This window comes from Dendropsophus ebraccatus, chromosome 8 (genome assembly GCF_027789765.1).
Source record: "Dendropsophus ebraccatus isolate aDenEbr1 chromosome 8, aDenEbr1.pat, whole genome shotgun sequence".
NCBI lineage: Eukaryota > Metazoa > Chordata > Amphibia > Anura > Hylidae > Dendropsophus > Dendropsophus ebraccatus.
Window position 1 is genome coordinate 57546779 of NC_091461.1, and position 20005 is coordinate 57566783.

At 40.0% G+C, this 20005-nt stretch overlaps 1 protein-coding gene across 2 annotated transcripts in view; it reads left to right on the top strand.

Moving 5' to 3' along the window:
- TLL2 (tolloid like 2) overlaps window positions 1-20005 on the top strand; it is a 107108-nt gene that overhangs the window by 67467 nt on the left and 19636 nt on the right. For both annotated transcript variants that reach the window (XM_069980485.1, XM_069980486.1), the window contains 8 exons: window positions 2110-2184; window positions 4743-4889; window positions 5025-5142; window positions 6629-6807; window positions 7331-7436; window positions 13538-13659; window positions 13993-14108; window positions 14312-14414. In XM_069980485.1, the coding sequence (XP_069836586.1) occupies window positions 2110-2184; window positions 4743-4889; window positions 5025-5142; window positions 6629-6807; window positions 7331-7436; window positions 13538-13659; window positions 13993-14108; window positions 14312-14414 (966 nt within the window). The remainder of the gene's footprint in view (window positions 1-2109; window positions 2185-4742; window positions 4890-5024; window positions 5143-6628; window positions 6808-7330; window positions 7437-13537; window positions 13660-13992; window positions 14109-14311; window positions 14415-20005) is intronic.

Below are 20005 nucleotides of genomic sequence, written 5' to 3' on the forward strand. Positions count from 1 at the left end.
AGTTACAAAGTTAATTAAAAAACAAAAAAAAACATAAAACCAAAACATTTAATCATTGCAAAGTATCTGTTCCTAGCTGTTTGCCAGCCAAAGAGTTTAATCTGGTCCCTGGGAAAGAATGTAACTGCGAGCCTGAAAAGATCTTTTCTGCTAGTTAAGACAATAGCACAAAGGTCAGGCTTGCAATGTGCACTACGGGGTAATTTGCAATTCAATCTCTCAGTTCATTTTATGTCACAGTTTGATACATGCAAAACATTTTTAATTGACTGTGTTATTCATTTTACAAGTTCGATCTGCTTGATTTCTAACGAGTAAAATAAAAATTGGATTATCTGTACATCAAATGATTTCATGTACTTTGCTGTGTAATGCACATTATGAATGCTAATGAGAACAGGTCAGTATGTGTGTCATAGTCACATATCTTCAAATGGAGGATTGAAAAAATTTATATAATATATGTAAAGTATTTATAAAGTATGTATTGATTCCAATATGCACTTATTATGTCATTCTTATTTTGGAGTACAAGAAGATAGTAGGCCATACACTTTAATGGGTATTCCCAGCTGAGCATGTTATTCACTATCCACAGGATAGGGGGTAACATGCTGTTCAACACCCTCATAGAAGGATGAAGAGTTGGCTGTGCGCATACAGCATGCACCATTTTGGCCCTGTTCTTGCAGTCAGTGGAGGTCGTAATGCCCAGACCCCCACCTTCATTATGTTTTCTCCTATCCTGTGCTCCATTTTCCTGTGGATGGGGATATCATGCTCAGATGGGAGTATACCTTTTTAAAACTGATGCAAAGCAGCTGATTCACAGCTATATGTACATCTTTGCTGCCCTGCTGTGATGAGTCTGTCCATAAGATGGCTGACATGGAGGAGCATGTGAACATGCCCTGCCCCCCAGTGTGCTCCATAGGCATATAGAGTCTCAGTGGTGGACACTTGGGGGGGGGCAGGGTCACATGCTTCTCTATGTCGGCCATCTTATGGACAGACTCACTACAGAGCAGGAAAGCACAGGCTGGAGGAGTGATTTTAGCTCTATGAGGTACACAGGGAGCTGCAGTCAGTAAGTTATGTGAGTACACTTACTAATACTGTATACTGAACTACTTTACTATAAAGTGGCCTAGTCCTTTAAGAATGTCTTTTTCTCAATTAAAAAAAAAAAAGAGGTATACCATAAATCCTGGATACAGGACCTTTCTGCACATGGGTTTACTTTAGTAGGCAAACTCATGCTTTAAGATCTTTTAAATATTACAATTGTATTATTGTATCTTTGTATGTTAAGGTAAGTTAAGGTCCAATAAGAGATGTTAAGGTCCAATAAGAGATGTATCAGATTTGTCTTTTGACCACAATTTTAGATGATCCAGTCAACTTTATTTAACACTTGGGACCCCTAGGGATTTTGGTAACAGGACTCCTAAAGCTCCTGTCTAAGTAGAGTGGCAGAGTGCTGGAGCACTGGAAATCCTTTCAAATTGGTGAATGGGTACCAAAGGTCAGACCCAAATGTGCCTTCTACCTTCCATCGAAGTCAATGGGAGCGTGCTTAATTCTTGTAGATCTGTAATTTTTACGGATGAAATAGATCGACCCTCGCTAACCCCACGGGTCAGGTCATCTGATATGGCCTTATGTTCCAGTTGTTTAGGAACAAGTGGGTGGAGACTTGCTGCTCTAATTTTTACCCTACATTGTACAGAAATAGAAGAGGGGATCCTGCTCTTATAACACCCTCCAGAAGAAACCGCATAATGGAGGATATTATAGAGCTAATTACAGGTAGATGGGTAAGTGGAGACAGGCTTTTCTTTTCTCTAGAATATTTTACAGCCCATAGAGTGTTTAACTCTCCAGCTGATCTGTACATTAAGAGACTTGGAAAGGCAACATGTGCAGAACATCTGCAGTAGGAAAATTATATCCTATGGGTCAGAGAAGGCAAATTAAATGAAATGGTGATGCTTCAGCTGCTGTAGAAATGTTTGTCATACATTGGAACTAATGAAAAGTTCTTCTCCGGTGTTTATACATTTATAGAATACTTGTACTGTTACTAATAAAGCTTATTTTTTCTTCTAGATGACCAGCTTGACAATTTAACTTCAAGTTTGAATACCACACCATCAAATCTACCATCCCAAACAGTTATAAAGGGTAATGTGGTACCCTGCCCAGACCTTTGGGTATCTTCTTACTTATTTTTTTTTTATAAACTGTTTAATTTTATGCTTCTTCTTGTATAATATATAACTTCGCTTTTACTGTGTTAATAACGATATCTTATTCACAGTCTTTATGCAAAACATAGTAAAGGCAATGATGTTATGAGCATCATAAAATGACATAAACTCCTAAATTAATAGCTGCTGCCAGATAAAAATTCATGTCAAAGGACTGCATTACACTATATACAGGTAAAAAGGTAATACTAGTGATGAAAACAATTCCCTCCAGCACATCTAGAAATCTAACTAAACATACAAAGAACTAATCTCCACAGAGCGGAATATCTCTACTTGATTTTTCCAGTTTAGAAAAGAAAACTTACTATATAAAATGTCATGTCTATCATAACCCTACTCTACAATAATAACATCAATTACAAGGTATTTTAAGGCTCAATAAGCATAAATGGATGACTCCTTTAGTTAGTACTGTGCCCCTTGACCGCATTTCAATATTTATGATATTTATATAATTCAGTAACAAAGAAAAAAAAACACAACGCTGGGCACACATAGTAAAATACCACAGGAAACAGTCTAAGGCTAAACTAGAACTCTGTACACTAACCTTAGACGGCCTTGTTCCGAGCATGGGACCACCAGAAGTAGGTGCAATGGATCCCTTTTGAAAGGGAAGGAACTGGGGACAATTATTGCACTGGTGGAGGTCCACTCATGTCAAATCTTGGGAGTCACAGATGCTGGATGGCTTTTTCCTTTGAGGGTTTGTGACATTTGTGTTCTTCAATGTGCTCTGTGAAAACAGAGCCATAGACCCTATGGCTGGGATCAATAGTTTGTTTTTTTCTGGTTAATCTCCTTATAGAAATCCCAGGTAAAATATAATTCCAATGTCGCTAGCTTGTACTTATAGTAGGTAAAGCCATCTCACATAACTATACATACAGTACAAAAGGAGGTTGCTGGACGGCACTGTGAAATTTATGTCCAACCGTTGAGTTTAACCTGTCAATGCTTTAGCTATTTCTCATTGCAGGATAATTTTAGGTGCCTTGCTCTTCCTGAAAAGCTTTAAATCAGCTACATTCAGATAAAAGGGCATTCCAGTGTTCTAAAAAATAAGTGTAATTTTGCTGGGTCTAGTGGGAAAAAAAAGCTACTTCCCTACCCGGTCCCCCGTAGATCCTGCTGAAGTCCCTGTTTGTCTTGTCTTGTCCATTTGCCTCCAAGGTTAGAGCAGAACCTGCCCACTTGGCCACAGTGATGTCCTGTCTTGGCCACCATTGTAATTTTTTTTTCACCAGCCCAGAAATATAATTATTTTAAAACACCGGAATACCCTAGTAAGGCTGGCTTCACACTACCATTATTCCTTTACATAGTTGTACTCAAAGGAGCAGAACAAAAATAATGGTAGTGTCTGATGGACACCAACAGTGTCTGAGCATCTCCCTTGATTTTAATGGAGTCTTTCTTGTATCGGTCATGGTGTCTGGCATCTCATCGGACAAAATAACTCTGCACGCTGAGTTCTTTTGTCAAGGTTATATGATGTAATCTCCAAAGGCGTCTTCTGATCTAGCATTTGGAAATTCCTCCATCCCTCTTCCTTGATTTATGTAATTGCTTAGGTTGAGCTCACATGTATCAGTGTGTGTTTTTTTTTAATCACTTTCTAGTGCAAAATAATCAGTCCGTATCAGGCTTTATCAGTTGTCTTTAGTTATTATTATCATAAATAGAAAACACTATATTGCATACAGGACAGTGCAGTTTTTAATCAGATGTAGGGTTGGGGGAGGGGAGCCAGACTGTGGTTCATTGAGTTCTATGGACTCACTTTTTAAGTCACTGCAGCCCACTTTTATCCCCCAGAATTCCAGTCTCATCAATGTTCTATTCTCCTAGCAACATTATTGGGTTTTCTCCTGTGTGTTAAATTTATTGAAGCTTGGAGCATAGCACAATATGGCTAATAGATACCACATGGAAATGGTGGAGACCCTAAGCTTGATTTAGTGTATCTGGTATCCTCTATACTTGGGTGGAGCACAGATCTATAAAGGAAACAAAAAAAACACTCAAGTAAATATTTTCTGATCTGGCTCCTGGAACAATCTAGTGTCACAACTGATAGGGCACACGGCAGAAACTAGGTCATTAAAAACAGATCACATATACAGTAGGTAAGTGAAAAACCAATAGGGGAGGGTACTTACCAACTTGAATCTCAGGCTGTGTTTACACATAACATTTACTTAGCACTACTTTGACAGGAATTGCACAATTCACAGTAAAATAGTGCTATTTTTGCCACAGTTTTGACAGAATTGCGGAAGACATAGTGCTAATTAAACGCTATGTGTGAACATAACCTCAGCTGAAGCCTAATTCAGTTGCTGAATGACCTATAATAAGGGCCCACTGGACCATTGTTTGCTAAAAGTTACTTTCTTGATTGTTACTTTTTTAATTTTGTTAGCATTTACCTAAATACTTAAACTTTGTTCCAACTTTCTCCACAAGGTAGCTTGGATGCTGTGAATCTAAGTTGGTCCGCTAATGAAAGTTCACAAGCACATGGTGAACGAGTCAGAAGAGCTGCAACCTCTAGGACTGAAAGAATATGGCCTGGTGGAATTATTCCTTACATAATACAAGGCAACTTTACTGGTTGGTGACACCTTGAAAATAAAAAATTCTTGTTCTCCTAATATCTGTCTTATGTGCTAATTTGTTATGTATGTAATTTGGCATAATTGTGATATGACAGATCTCGTGATCTGTGGCCCTGATTTTATTTTTTAGGCCACCAAAGAGCCATATTTAAACAAGCTATGAGACACTGGGAAAAATACACTTGTGTTACATTTATAGAAAGAACAGAAGAAGAAAGTTATATTGTCTTTACTTACAGAACATGTGGGTAAGTATTAGGGCTGAAAATCATAGAATGTGTAAAACCTAGCTTCTACCACTTTTCTTCCCTGATGGATCAAGGGCTGAAGGAAATGTTTACTGTCTGCCAGCTGGTTTCCAATACAAATATTGTAAAAGAGGGCTAAAACTTTTTTGGGCAATCAAAATTTTTCACTTACATATAGTTGACGTTTAAACACATTTTTATTTTTTATTTATTGTCTATGGATCCTGTCAAATTTTTCTTATATGAATTTTGCAGAAATCTAAAGCGTCAAAGCGAAAGTTTGCATCATAAATCTTTACTGGGTATATTGTAATATATCTTACCTGCTGTTATGTTCCTATATGGCAAAATATGCTGAGGAAGAAGGTAGTTTTCTTATTTTCATTCTGTTTTAATAATATGTTAATTAGGTGGTTTGGTGCACCCTTCATTAATATTCATCTGGCACTGGCACTGCTGGGGAGTGACTAAGTGGTGGAAATTAACCAAGGGATGGTGCTTAATATTTGTTGCCTCCTTCAGACCGGGAGGTCGCAGGAGGTCCAGTAAATGGTCTTAAGGTGCCCATACATCTTTAATAGCTGTTGACTGAACATCTATCTCTCCCAATAATCCCATACACATGAATGTTCAGCTTGGCTCAGTGTTCATGTGTTCTAAATGGTGAGAGGGGCTATGCAGTTGGCATTGGCTTATCTTCCCAAGAACAAAAGGATAGGGCAGTTGACATCCTTCTTTTGCCAAAATCAGTGGGGAAAACATTGGTGAGCATCTGGGACATATAGAGAAAATTAGCTTATTCATTTCTCAGTGTCCTGTAAAATATGAGGCAAAATAGGATCTAAAGGAAAGAATTTTAAATGAGGACTTGCTGGTATGTTCTTTTAAAAAGTTTTTTGTTTAGCATTTATCTAGGTAAAATATTCTTCAGCAGAGTACTGTGTAAATCTGGTATAATTTATATGTTTTTTAGTATTCCTAAAATTAGTTGGAAAAAATCCAATGAACAGTTGTTATTTTATCTGGGAATAAAAATGTTTTGCCATGTAGAACGTTTTAATTTCATAATTCTAAGAGATCAAGGCTGTATGTCTTATATAGGCGTACAGGTCAATGCATTATACATCTTTTATACAAAATAATTTTGTTACTGCTTCAGATACCATAACTAAACACATACCTGGTGCTGCGATCATGCTGACAATGTATAGTAGGGAAGGGACAATGGTAGAAAGCTGCTACCGCATGGCCACAGAGGACAGCTACTGTAGTCACTGTACAATCTTCTTGTTTAAGCAACAAAGCAGAAGAAAAAAATGCTAAATTATTAACAAGAAAAAAACAATGGTCTATTTTATCTATTTGTTTTCTTTTATGTAGTTAATATATAATAGAAAACTAGTGTCAGTCATAGGACAAGGCATACAATGATACTGAGGCACAAAATGTAGAAAATTATTTATAATTGTTTTTAAAATTTTTTAAGCTGCTGTTCATATGTAGGTCGACGAGGAGGAGGTCCTCAGGCTATATCCATAGGAAAGAACTGTGATAAATTTGGCATAGTGGTCCACGAATTGGGACATGTGATTGGATTTTGGCATGAACATACTCGTCCTGACCGAGATGAACATGTGACAATTGTAAGAGAAAACATACAGCAAGGTGAGAGAATCTTTTGATCATTGTGAGTTATGTTCTTACCTGTGCTGCAGGAAATGAGGGTTTGCCTTGACGTTGAACTTATTCCTATGTTCCGTGAAACACAGACAGCACGGACAGGGAATCCCAGTAAAGTCTTTCTTCTGCTTAGCATGATGTATCAGGGACTGTCATGACATAGCCATGCACCTGCGTCACTACAGTCCCGTAAAAATTCAAACACTTTCCTTGCTCCCAGCATGATATTGATACATCATACCGGGGCATGAAAAGACTCCACTACAGGCTTCCCTGCTCGTGTTTTTTACAAAACATGGGAATAAGCCCTAACAGTGGCTCAGCTGTCAAACAGTATACAATCTTGCATAATTGTATCAAATATGGAGAGTCTTTTGTAAATAACTAAGGTCAGATCTTAACCCATTTGATTTATATATTATACAAGTCTGTTGCATGCTAATATCAAAAATCCATATTAGATACCTATGTGTTCCATAAAAGAGTTTTATAGAATTTTATTTTGTAGGTCAGGAATACAACTTCCTTAAAATGGAGCCAGGAGAAGTGAATTCTTTGGGAGAGACATATGACTTTGACAGTATCATGCACTATGCCCGGAACACATTCTCAAGGTTGGAATCTAAGGTTATGTCTCTTAAGTTCTTCATAGAATTTGTTATTTTACTGTTTACCCTGTTGTTTCTCAAATGTCTGTTATTTAATGTGTGTTATATTGAAGTGTTCAGATATCCTTGGGTTGCACATTTAGATTTGTTTTCAGGGCTTGTGTGTAATACCTGAGAGTATTTATCACTTCTCCTTTCCTTTCCAATTCATAATCCAATAAGTCAGGCTTCATTGCTATTGGTATTGTACTTCCAAATTCATACCTCGATCCTCAGCAGTCTTACTATTCTTTAAAGAGTCACTGTCGTAGTTTTTTTAATTTTTTTTGCAGAAATCAATAGTCCAGGCGATTTTAAGAAACTTTGTAATTAGGTTTATTAGCCAAATATGCCATTATCTGCATTTAAAAAGCCTTTTCCCAGGTCCCCCCTCCCTCCTCTTTTCCATCCACTGCAAAAAATCAGGAAATTGTGACTTGTTGCATAAGACGTACCCAGTCTGTTCTAGGGAGAGGGGAGGGGGGAGGAGGGAGGAGGGAGTTAGCCGACAGCAGATAACAGAGGATTACAGGCACGGAGCTGGGTGACAGCTGTAATCAGAGGTCAGAGAGGTCAGTGCTGACTGTCAGAGGAGATAAAGGGTGAGGTATTTGTAGATTAACTCTTTGTTGTCCTGTTTTGGTCTTTTATTTAGCTCTCTCCATAGGAGAACAATGAAGACAGGGGGAGAGCTTCAAACTGCTTTTTCATGATAAAAATGCATTTTTCAGCTAATAAATCCAATTACAAAGTTTCTTAAAATCGCCTATACTATTGATTTCTGCAATAAAAAATTTCACGACAGTGACACTTTAAAGCGAATGTACCAGCAGGTACATCGCTTTAAGATCTTTACATCAAAAACTGGTGCCGGTGCGGGGATGCTGTTGCTGCCAACCTTTTTTTGAACCGCGGCACAGTTCCCATGCACGCCATCAGTCTATTCCTGGTCACCGGCCCGGCCTGAAGCACTGGAGATGTTCTGCCCTCCCCTCTGTGATGTGTCTCCATTAGAATCAATGTGGAACAATGTTTGATCACCTAGAAGGGACTAAGAGGAGGAGATATCCTCTGGATTTTTCCCAGCAGTCAAAAATTATCCCTGTTTGTGATTGGCAAGATTTTACACCTGAAAAATGAAGAAGCAATGACTTTCTACAAGCCATCAGAAATAATCCCATTTTCGGAGTAGCAACACAATTGACATCCTAGCAAGTGAAGAATTGGCACACTGATCTTTCACAGAAAAAAATGGTGTATCAAAAAGGCTTAGAAGCGCCACTATTTTTGGAGGTCCTGCTGAAGGTTTGAGCTTCCACCCAACTGCATATTTATCAAAGTTTTGATCAAACCTGAATTTTACAGGCTTAGTTTACTAACCTCTATTGGTTAGTATTTGTAGACACAAGCAGGAGTATGTCTTAAACATAAAAAAAAATGCTAATCTCTCCATGATAGTCTTTCTTGGTGTCTGTTCTACTCCTGGTTTTGGGTACAAATATTGACCAAAGTACTATCTGTAAATGTAACCCAAAGGGGACCTATAGAGGGCTGATCATGATGCATTAGGATGAGTTGGAAGATTGGGAATAATTTGAGTACAGTACAATGCATCTATGGTTGTGATGGACTTTGTTAAATAGACCCATAGAGCGCCATTTGCTTGACAGAGGCCAGAGGTTAATGCCTTGCTATTTCATTTAAAGAGTCACTGTCGTATTTTTTTTTTTTTTTTTTGCAGAAATCAATAGTCCAGGCGATTTTAAGAAACTTTGTAATTGGGTTTATTAGCCAAATCTGCCATTATCTGCATGTAAAAAGCCTTTTCCCAGGTCCCCCCCTCCTTCCTCTTTTTCATCCACTCTGAAAATTGTGACTTGTTGCAGGAGTCGTACCCTGTCTGCTCTAGGGAGAGGGGAGGGGGGAGGGGGGAGGAGGAAGGCGGGAGTTAGCCGGCAGCAGAAAGCAGATAACAGAGGATTACAGGCACGGAGCTGGGTGATAGCTGTAATTTGAGCTCAGACAGGTCACTGGTGACTGTCACAGGAGATATCCCGTGAGGGATTTGTAGATTAACTCTTTGTTGTCCTTAACTCTTTGTTGTCCTGTTTTGGTCTTTTCTTTAGCTCTCTCCATAGGAGAACAATGAAGACAGGGGGGAGAGCTTCAAACTGCTTTTTCATGATAAAAATGCATTTTTCGGATAATAAACCCAATTACAAAGTTTCTTAAAATCGCCTGGACTATTGATTTCTGCAAAAAAAAAATTCACGACAGTGACACTTTAACTGAATCCTGAAAAAAAGTAAAAACATATACTGTGCGGCATGAGTGCACTCTCTCTCTTTAATTATTATTATTATTGTTTATATGGGTATCTATATATACTGGATGTATAATGGATGCCACTTAGTAGTATCTATCATATACATATGTTAGAAGTATATGACAGAGATTCCCCCATGTATACACCTGACGGACACTGCTGATACAGTATAAACAAGGACTAAGCATTCTTGGATTATTTTGGACCATTGCAAAAGTGCTTTTATTCAACGCAGGGAATATTTTCCCCTAGAATATACATAGAGGGTCTTTCTGTATGGCAGAACCAAGGTGAAGTTTTAACCCAACAAATATATAGAAAACTAGTCTGGAGCTCTTATTTTTGCCTTACTAAATTAGAGAGCTTCTGCTTACTAGGTTTTTTGGTAACTGCCTCATACTGGGGTCAATTGTTAAATAGCCACAAATATAGAAGCGGAAATTGTGAATGGATTCCTAGAGGCAGCTGTATGCAGGCTGAACGTAATTCAGAAAATGAATGAAAAGCACAAATCTGCCTGGTTAAATGCCATATTAATTGCAACAAACCATATCAATTGCAGTAAACCAACTAAAGTTGACATAAGGCTGCTATCTGGTTTTTATGAGGAATTCCACCCACAGCAGCATATTAAATTCGTAATCTCAGATGTTCATATGACCTTTAAAAGGAGCTGGTTCATTACTGTTATTGGCATTGAGTTATTTTGTTTCACACAAATACACATTGTAAACAAAACCGTCTTGGTACCAGCGTTAAACGTGATATGTGACCACCTGGTCGTGTACTTAAGAAATATTTATAAGCTGTATGGTGTAAGGCAAGAAAAAAAAACACAACTTCATCCTATTCATTTTCTTGGAGTCATGGTCTGTAAACTACAGACATACAAAGGACACTTGTTAGATATTTAAACTAACAGCACAGTTGCTTCCTCACAATCTGGTTTATTTTATTGTGACTGGCTCACAGTCTTTTCTGTACATTTAGCATTTTGCCAGTAGTTTCCATTAAACAGCATTTCCACCAAAAATTAATTATACATGAAGTAAAAAAAAAAAAGGATCTATTAATGCAGACGTAATTGCTGTACTAAACTCCTAACCTGGGCGTGTCCTTTTACTTCCCTGCCCAAAGCAAAGGGACCACCCCCAAGGACTCTGAGTATGATATCTACTAGCAGGACTCTAGGAAGGTATTGAGCGTTAGAGAGACAAATGTTAACTACTGGGATGGTCCTATATTGGGACCAGGGTTACCAGGGTACACATTAAACATTTAGAACTTCCACCCCCATCCAACAACCATGAGGGAGGAGAAGAGGATTTCCCCAATCTGGGAATAACCTGTCTTTCTGCCAATATGAGCTACTGGAGGAGACCTTTGTTTAATTTTGGTGATAAAACCAGGAAAAATATAATATAAAGCCAACTAGGAAGATGTACATTCAGATGACACACACTATTCATTATCCAGTCAAGGTATTGCCTATTGAAGCCCATTACCAACAGACCAGGGTTATTCTACCAGATCCTGACGTGCATCTTTAAATAGGAATTGAGTACATATACAAGCACTGTCAGTAGTCATTGTGAAGCCACATTTCCAATAAAGACTCTTTGAGAAGATCATTATTGAAAGAGCTTTTTCAGATCATACACTTTATATTGATGCAGATACACAACAATAAAATCTCTCCAGCTTTCCTGGTCTTTCCCTTCATCTTTCATCATTTGATTTTAGATGATGCTTTTATGGAGAAGACATATAATTAAAACTCTCCACCACTGAAACCAAGACCATCCAATATTGTGAAATTACAATTGCAACCAGTCTTAGAAACTAACTCTTAAAACCCATGTCGGTGCCTTTGTAGGGCTTAATAAGTAGTATGATTGAGGATAAGGTCAAAGTTGTGTAAACAACTTCAAACTTTTGCGTGAAGCTTCCATGATAATCCCATTTTAACTTAGAAGTGATGTGTTGGGCATACTGAAAGCAAAGGCACTTTCAAGATAATGGAAATAATTTCCATATCTAACTGGTTTTGAGCTAGCTGGAAATGAAGCATTAGGGAAAGCTGGTAAATTAAAAGTGTCATTGAATGCTTTGGGGTGGGGAGAAAACATCCAGTTTCAGAATCCCAAAGTAGAATAACAGCAGCATCTCAGCTGGATACCTTATAAAAATGGAGTTATGTAGAGAAGTCTTTTCTGGTGTCGGCCTTTTAATGAGGCTTTGCACTTTGATTTTTGTTTTTAATAAGAAAGAACAAAACGCCTATAAATCTAATCTTTGTTCAAACTGAGTTACTTAACAGGAATTGCTGCATTCAGAAACCCCATCTTTTTGTAGGTTTCAAAGAGTTTACCTAGTGATGCAAGTCTAGTTTTGTCTACTTCTTTAGGGATTACCGATTCATCACCCATCAACAGAAGAGCTTCTAACAATTGAAGATATTAATCTTCCTATAACTTGAAAAGAGCCATTGGAGATAAAAGAATCATCTCCATTAATGACACGTATGTCAGAGTTGACTATGAATGAGCCATTGTAAAAGGGTAGATACCATGTGGAGGAAATGAGACAAAAATGCAGTAGCTTTTGTAGGTACCTAATGTGGTAAAATAAGAGATTACCACAGGTTACCTGTGCTGGGTGCAAATTAACATTTAAGGGCGAATACTTAATAATAATCACAATTTTTTTGTGCAGAGCAGCCTCTCTGCGCAAAAATCTGTGACTGTATTTGCCAGACGCAGCCGTGCTTGTCTAAAGGGGCGTGGCAAAGTGGGGAGGAGGCATGTCCTCCTCCTGCACCTAATTTATTATGACTTGTGCGTAAATCATGGTGACATTTTTAATGTTGTATCCTAATGTTGCAACCAAAAAAAATTATGTGTATAGTTTCTTGTCTAGTTGTAAGGCGATGTCATGTCTACATAGTATCTTTAGTCACCAGTTTCATGATGCCTGGACCATGAGTCATGCAGCTGTCCACAGTGGCTTCTGCCTGCCTTGCCAGCTTTGGTTGATGGATCTCTTCCTGTTTAGATATGTGAATCAAGGCTAATGGGATATAGATAGGTGGGAGTAGCTAAAAAACACCAGTATATAAAGGATATAGAATCTATAGGTTGGGACAATACCCCTTCCTATTAGTCATTCGGTCAACAGTCAGTCATCAAGTAAACACGTAAGCTGTAAAGTAATATTCCTACACTTAAAGAGGTTGTCCCGGCAAAACGAACTTGTCACCATCCACATGATAGGGGACAAGTAAGAGAACACAGGGGGTCCGACCCCCGTACCATTAGCCGATCCCCGTATAAGCCCCCAGCTTCTTTGTCATGAATACAGCTGCGGGTACAGCACGTGATCCACGGCTCTATCCATTCCTATGGAGCCGCCAGTAAGAGCCAAAAAAAGGCACTCAATTTAGACCACATAATAATTCCCTAAAAATAAAACAAGTTTAGACAATTAAAAAAACAAGTTTCAGTGTCTGGATCTAATCTGTAAAAAATATAGGTGGTACATTCTCTTTTTTTTTCTTCTCATTTTATTGCCCAACTTCAGACTAGAACTGCACCCCAGATACTGCAACTCCTTGCTGTGTGACATATTACATATATCTTTAGTGGCTGAAGGTCTGGGGTCCTGGAAAGAAGTTTGGAAGAATACTTCAACAATATTAACTGTGTTAATATTCTGCAACACATATTTTTTTTTCTGTCAATAGGGGTCTATACTATGACACAATACGCCCCCGACAACCTCTGAGCCATATTCAGACTATTGGACAACGCATGCGGCTCAGCCGTGGAGATATAGCACAGGCCAAGAAACTGTATAAATGTCCAGGTAATAACTTTTTCCCTGATGGACTTTAAAGCTGTGTGCATGGAACATACAGGTGCGACTTACTTTGTTGTTTTTTTATTATTTGATGATTGTATATACAGTATATGGCAATATAATTGTTACTTTATATCACAGCTTATTAGGATTTCTTACTATTTACCATTATATATGACATAATGTATATTATCTGCTTGCTGAGAGATGCAAATTATTTTCTGCTTCATATAATCTTGGGGAACACCTAGGTCAAAATATACTTCCCCAAAACTGTGTTTTTCTGAAACTTGCAGATTGCATTTCACAATTCACAGTTTTTTTTCTTCTTCTCATAAGCATGTGGGGAAACTTTAATGGAGTCAAGCGGCAATTTTTCTGCTCCTGGTTATCCAAGTGGTTACCCATCTTATACACATTGCATATGGAGAATATCTGTAACACCCGGCGAAAAGGTACTGCAAAGTAGAATTGTGTAGTATATGTCCCCCCCCCTACAAATATATAAATAGTATGCTCTGTACAACCACTTGCTGACAATGGTTGCTAACCATAGTTTTAATTTGTTACTGACAATTACTAGTGCCTAACATGCTTTGTATTTATTTCTATGGAATAGTTTTTAACATAAGCTTTATTTGTCATTATCTGCTTTTAGATAGTCCTAAATTTCACAGAAATGGACCTCTTTAAAAGCCGACTGTGCTGGTATGACTATATTGAAATACGTGATGGATATTGGAGAAAGGCCCCCTTATTAGGTAAGTTACTTCTCTAGACATTGGGACGGAGTTGCAAAAAAAAAAAAGACCCAAAGCTTACTGTAGATTCATTTTAACATGTACTGTCTGCATGAAATGTTTGCATATTTGAGCATTCTAGTGTGGTGACCGGAGGATGCTAGGTGGTGTGTAGCTGGGATAGATGGTGATGTTCCTGAGGCACTTGCCACGGTGGCCAGGAGTGGTATGGGCCCACCCCTGGATACACCGACAAAACACTTTTTAATATGGGTGTAGGTGTGAAGTAAATCACAGAGTCAGTTTGAATTTGAACAGGAAAACAATTTTACTGAAATTCCTTGAACGCAGTAGAGAGTAGTAAGTCTTTTCTTTGAATAGAAGTGCAATATATAAAATCCAGTCCCTTGAACGGGTTATCTGTAGGTATGTGAACACAGCTTCTCGCTGGAGGACTAATACTTGAATACTTTCATTTAATTGGAAAGTCTTCAGATACTGTAAATCGGCTGGCTTTGGGAGAGGGCAGTACCTACACCCATGGGTATGAATCCTCTGCCTGTTTGCTGTCTATGGGCACATAGTAACATAGGGCAGGAACGTAGGTTCCAGGTTGTGGGTGAAGCTAGCCTTACGGGGGAACCCTGGGGAAACCTAGCGAATTGCAGAGGAGTCTTTGCTTTATCTGCTTACCTAGCCACTGGCTAGTAATCCTGCATTGGTTGTCAGGAGAGAGAAAATAGCAGCCGCCCAGCATAAGTAGAGATGGTCCCTTCAGTCCTTTTTCACCTCTGTCTTCTCAGTATGCCTCTAGCCAAACATGACTACGATGAGGTTGCTTTGAAAGAAATAATACACTCCTTTGTTTGGGGTCTTTAGCTGGGGAGCCCTGACAGCAGCTCCCTCACAGAAATCCTCTCAGCATAGCTTCCAAATGTCCCGGATCCAGTGGGATTTTCCAGATTTTGGGGTGATGTCCCGCTGTCCCGGAACGGCCCCCATGTGTCCCGCTTCATATTAACATGCCCCTGCTCAGCGCTGCACAGTGTTGTGATGTGCTACTGTTTTCAGTGGAGGGATTAGCACTGCACTGGTATAGCAGCACAAGCTGTGCTAAGGAGCTCTGCCAATAACACAAACAACTGGGGTCATGTGATCATCATGGGCGAATAAGAAAGCAGCAGTGTCTTCCTGCCTCTTCCCCAGTACCACAATGTCAGATGTCTGTGGCCTCCTTATACAGGTACATAAGAGAATGGAGGAGATGCAGTATTCCATGGGATGCTCCACATTCCTCCCCTCCAGTATTTCTTCCTTCAGCTATCAGGTCAGACAAGTCCCCTCTCCATGGGGAGAAGTCTCCGCTGTCCCCTCTCCATGGGGAGAAGTCTCCGGCTGTTATCTGTTCTTAGCAGAGCGGCCCCTGTACACGGGTCACTGCTCATTGTTCTCTATGGAGTAAATCACCATTGACTGATAACTCCAGCTGTAGCTTGTGACCCTCCAGCTGGTATAGCCCTGCATCATCAATGTGTTCCTCAAACTTTTAGCTACAACTCCCAGCATGGTAGCAGTTGTAGCTAACAGTAGCACATGATGATGCAGGACTATAATGCTTATAATCAGTGCATTCTGTTTCTTGATGTGATTTGCAGTTTGTCTATGTTCTATGCTGTGTATGGATAATGTAATGTGTTTGCTGTGTGTGTCAGACTTGCTGTAAGTCAGAATGAAGTCAGAATGAAGATTCGGCCTCAGGTGGTAGATTCTGAGGTCCCTGAGGGGGCGGCACAATCCTGCACTGTCATTTCTGACGTAACTAAATGACAACAGCCACCCAGCAGCAGTTACAGGACCCCTTTCCTGCTGCATTATCTGGGTCCCGGCTGCCTTATCTGCAAATCAAACAGTGGAGGATGCATAATAAAGCTAAAAGTCTCCTTGTGATCACTGCTGTGCTTCCTCCACTGTGTGCTGCCTGAGCATTGGGACTGGGAGGAGGAGTAGACTCAGCATGGTCAGAGGTCAGAGGTCAACAGAGTGAAGACCATGAAACTGACCCTGCAGAGCTGTGTGCTGCCTGTCCTGTGCCCCCCCTTCTCTGTGTATGCTGTTCCCTCTCCACTGCATCATGAGCTCTGTCTTCTGAGGTCCGAAGTACTAGAAACAAAATATAAAATAAAATACAAAAAAGATTAGACACTTGATAAAGAGACCGGAACGGTCTCGAAACGCGTTGTGTCGCTGGCATAATTCTTTTAATAAATTTTATGATATTTTATATCACTATTACCTCTTGGACCTGCGCCTGTTTTACCCGCCTTGGAGTGGAGGAGGATACTGACCGTTCTGAGGTCCTGACTCTCCACAGCCTTCCTGGACCTGTGTAGCCAGGAGACAGATCAAAGGCAGAACGTGTGTGTGTGTGTGTGTGTGTGTAAATATGTGTATGTGAATGTGCATGCAGTGTTTCTAGGTGCTTTGTGTGTGTGTGTGTGGGGGGGGGGGGGGGGTTGGGGCTGACTGGTATTAGTGGGTCTTTGCTGAGGGAAGGGTATGAATATTTTCTATTAGGAGGTCAGTATGCTGATTTGGGGGTATTAGGTGATCTCCACCATTACAGGGGGCACTCTGGAGTGCATTTGATCAAGCGAGGTCACCTATAAAGCATGATGAGGGATACGGTGAATATGCAGATCCCATGCTTTATAGTTCATCATCATCTCACCATTTCATCCTTTATAAGTTATCACATTACTACCCCTTGCCATTAGGCATGAGATGATAAACTATAAGGCCCAGAGACAGGGGGAATTACAGTCACACAGCTGGTTCATGTATGTATGCAGTATATACACTGCCGGCATATATGTTTATGTGTCATACTATTTGGAGGCACAGAGGAGGGACTGGCAACTATATGGAGGCACAGAGGAGGGACTGGCAACTATATGGAGGCACAGAGGAGGGCCTAGATACTATAAGGAGACACAGAGGAGGGCCTAGATACTGTATGGAGGCACAGAGGAGGGACTGGCGACTATATGGAGGCACAGAGGAGGGACTGGCGACTATATGGAGGCACAGAGGAGGGCCTGGATACTGTATGGAGGCACAGAGGAGGGACTGACAACTATTTGGAGGCACAGAGGAAGGACAGGCAACTATATGGAGGCACAGAGGAGGGACTGGCAACTATATGGAGGCACAGAGGAGGGACTGGCAACTATATGGATTCACAGAGGAGGGACTGACAACTATATGGAGGCAAATTGGAAGGCCTAGATACTGTATGGAAGCACAGAGAAGGGACTGGCAACTATATGGAGGCACAGAGGAGGGCCTGGATACTGTATGGATGCACAAAGTGTGCCTAAATACTACATGGGTGCACAAGATAGGCACTGTTGCATTGTTGAGAAATATGTGGTTATGGGACGTAGTTATGGGGGTGGGGAGAGATGGGGGTATGGTTATGGGGAAGGGAAGAGATGGGGGCATGGTTTATGGGGGCGGATAAGATGGGGGTGGGATGAGAAATAGAGGCGTGGTTATGAGGTGGAGGTGTGGCACACATGTCCCTCTTTGCTCTCAGCAAAAGTTGGGAGGTATGTGTCAGTCCTCCATCTCCCTCAGGGAATGAACTCTTCCCTGATTGGGCAGAGCACAACAGCAAGGCTTTGATACTGGACAGTGATTGGCCAGATTACTTGAGGTACCCAGCTCATTGATTAGTTAGGGAGATAGCTCCCCACACATAAATGACAGTTTCTTTTAGCTGTGCACAAAATACATGCAATATAGTGACATCTAGTGGCATAAAATAAGTACTGCAGGCAGAAATAGAAAACATTGGTACCAATAGAAAATAAAGGCAGAGTGCAGATGCCATTCACCGAGAGTGTTCTATACAAAGATACCTGACTATAGGTGGGCAGGGAAACATAGCAGGAGCCACACCTACTCTGGGACACTGCACTAGTGTTATATGATGTCTATATGTTGCCTTTTAAGTCAGAGGTAAAGGTTTTGTGCCTTGTCCACTCATGCTGTGAAGATGATTTTATTTGATGGTTACGTTGTGGGTTATAGTTGGGTTACTCATCACCTGTTTTCTTGCTGCATAGTTTAGTCAACCAGCTAAAGTGATAAAAGGCTTCTCATAGTATAGTGTACTTTCAGATGACACAGCTCTTGCTGCCCTCTCTATAATGTGAACAGGGGCTATATTGTCAAACATGGGTTCACAACTTTTTTGGTGCCAGGGTGACAATGTCATATTTTTTCACTTTAAAGCGTAACTGTCATTTCAGGGTCATTTTTCTGAAAACATTAAATATCAACAGTACAAGCGATTTTAAGAAACTCTGTAACAGGTTTTATGTACTAAAAGAGTTTCCTTCTGTAGTGAAAAAGCAATCTCCCAGCCTCCCCCCTCACATCAAATGAAGCAGGATTTCTGTCTCCATTATGTGGCTATGGAGAGGGGAGGGGCTGTTAGCAGTGACTGAGCACGGAGCAGTCCTGCACAGCACAACACCCTGCAATCTTCTCTCAGTAAGTTCATAGATAAGCACTGACCTTTCTGACACCTGAATCCTGTGGTTTAGGAGCCCAGAGAGTCTACAAACAGCTGACCTTCATGTCACCTCTTCCTGCTCCCTCATCTCCCTCGGCCCCTCCCTCTTCATTGGCTTACAATGGAGAGAGCAGAACCCGTCTTCACTGGCTTCTCTGTAATGAAGACATGTTTGCCTGATAATGTACAAATAAGAAGTCAGAGGGGGAGGCTGGGAGATTGCTTCTTGAGTACAGAAGGAGGCTTTTTTGGCTGATGAAACCTATTACAGAGTTTCTTAAAATCGCTTATACTACTGATTTCTGCAATAAAAAAAACATGACAGTTACGCTTTAAGGGCTAAACCATTAGTTGAGTTCACACTGCCTTTTTGCAGTTTATTTAATGTATCTGTTTAACAGTTGACCGCGTTTTTCTTTATGGTACAAGTAATTATTTAAAAACGAACTGCAAAAAAAACCCTGCCTAATATAGTCATTATTTTGTTTAATAGTACCATCTTTGGGTACATACTGTATACCTTAATATGAATTTTGGGGGGGCAGACATGCAATCAATATGCAATTCCTTTGCTTTCTGGTTAGCAGTCATACTGTTGTGTCTGTGTCCTAGCCATGCCATACTTTTACATCACTGGTCATCAACAGCAGGCTTCAAGCACCATAAATGTACTTTAGGGTGCTAAGGGGTTAATGGGGAACACTGTTGTCATTCATAATGGAGAGGCACACTTCTGTTGCTGTTTATAAATGGGGATTAGGGGGTAACAGTATTGATAAAATGTTATGTATGTACACTACCGTTCAAAAGTTTGGGGTCACATTGAAATGTCCTTATTTTTGAAGGAAAAGCACTGTACTTTTCAATGAAGATAACTTTAAACTAGTCCTAACTTTAAACAAATACACTCTATACATTGCTAATGTGGTAAATGACTATTCTAGCTGCAAATGTCTGGTTTTTGGTGCAATATCTACATAGGTGTATAGAGGCCCATTTCCAGCAACTATCACTCCAGTGTTCTAATGGTACA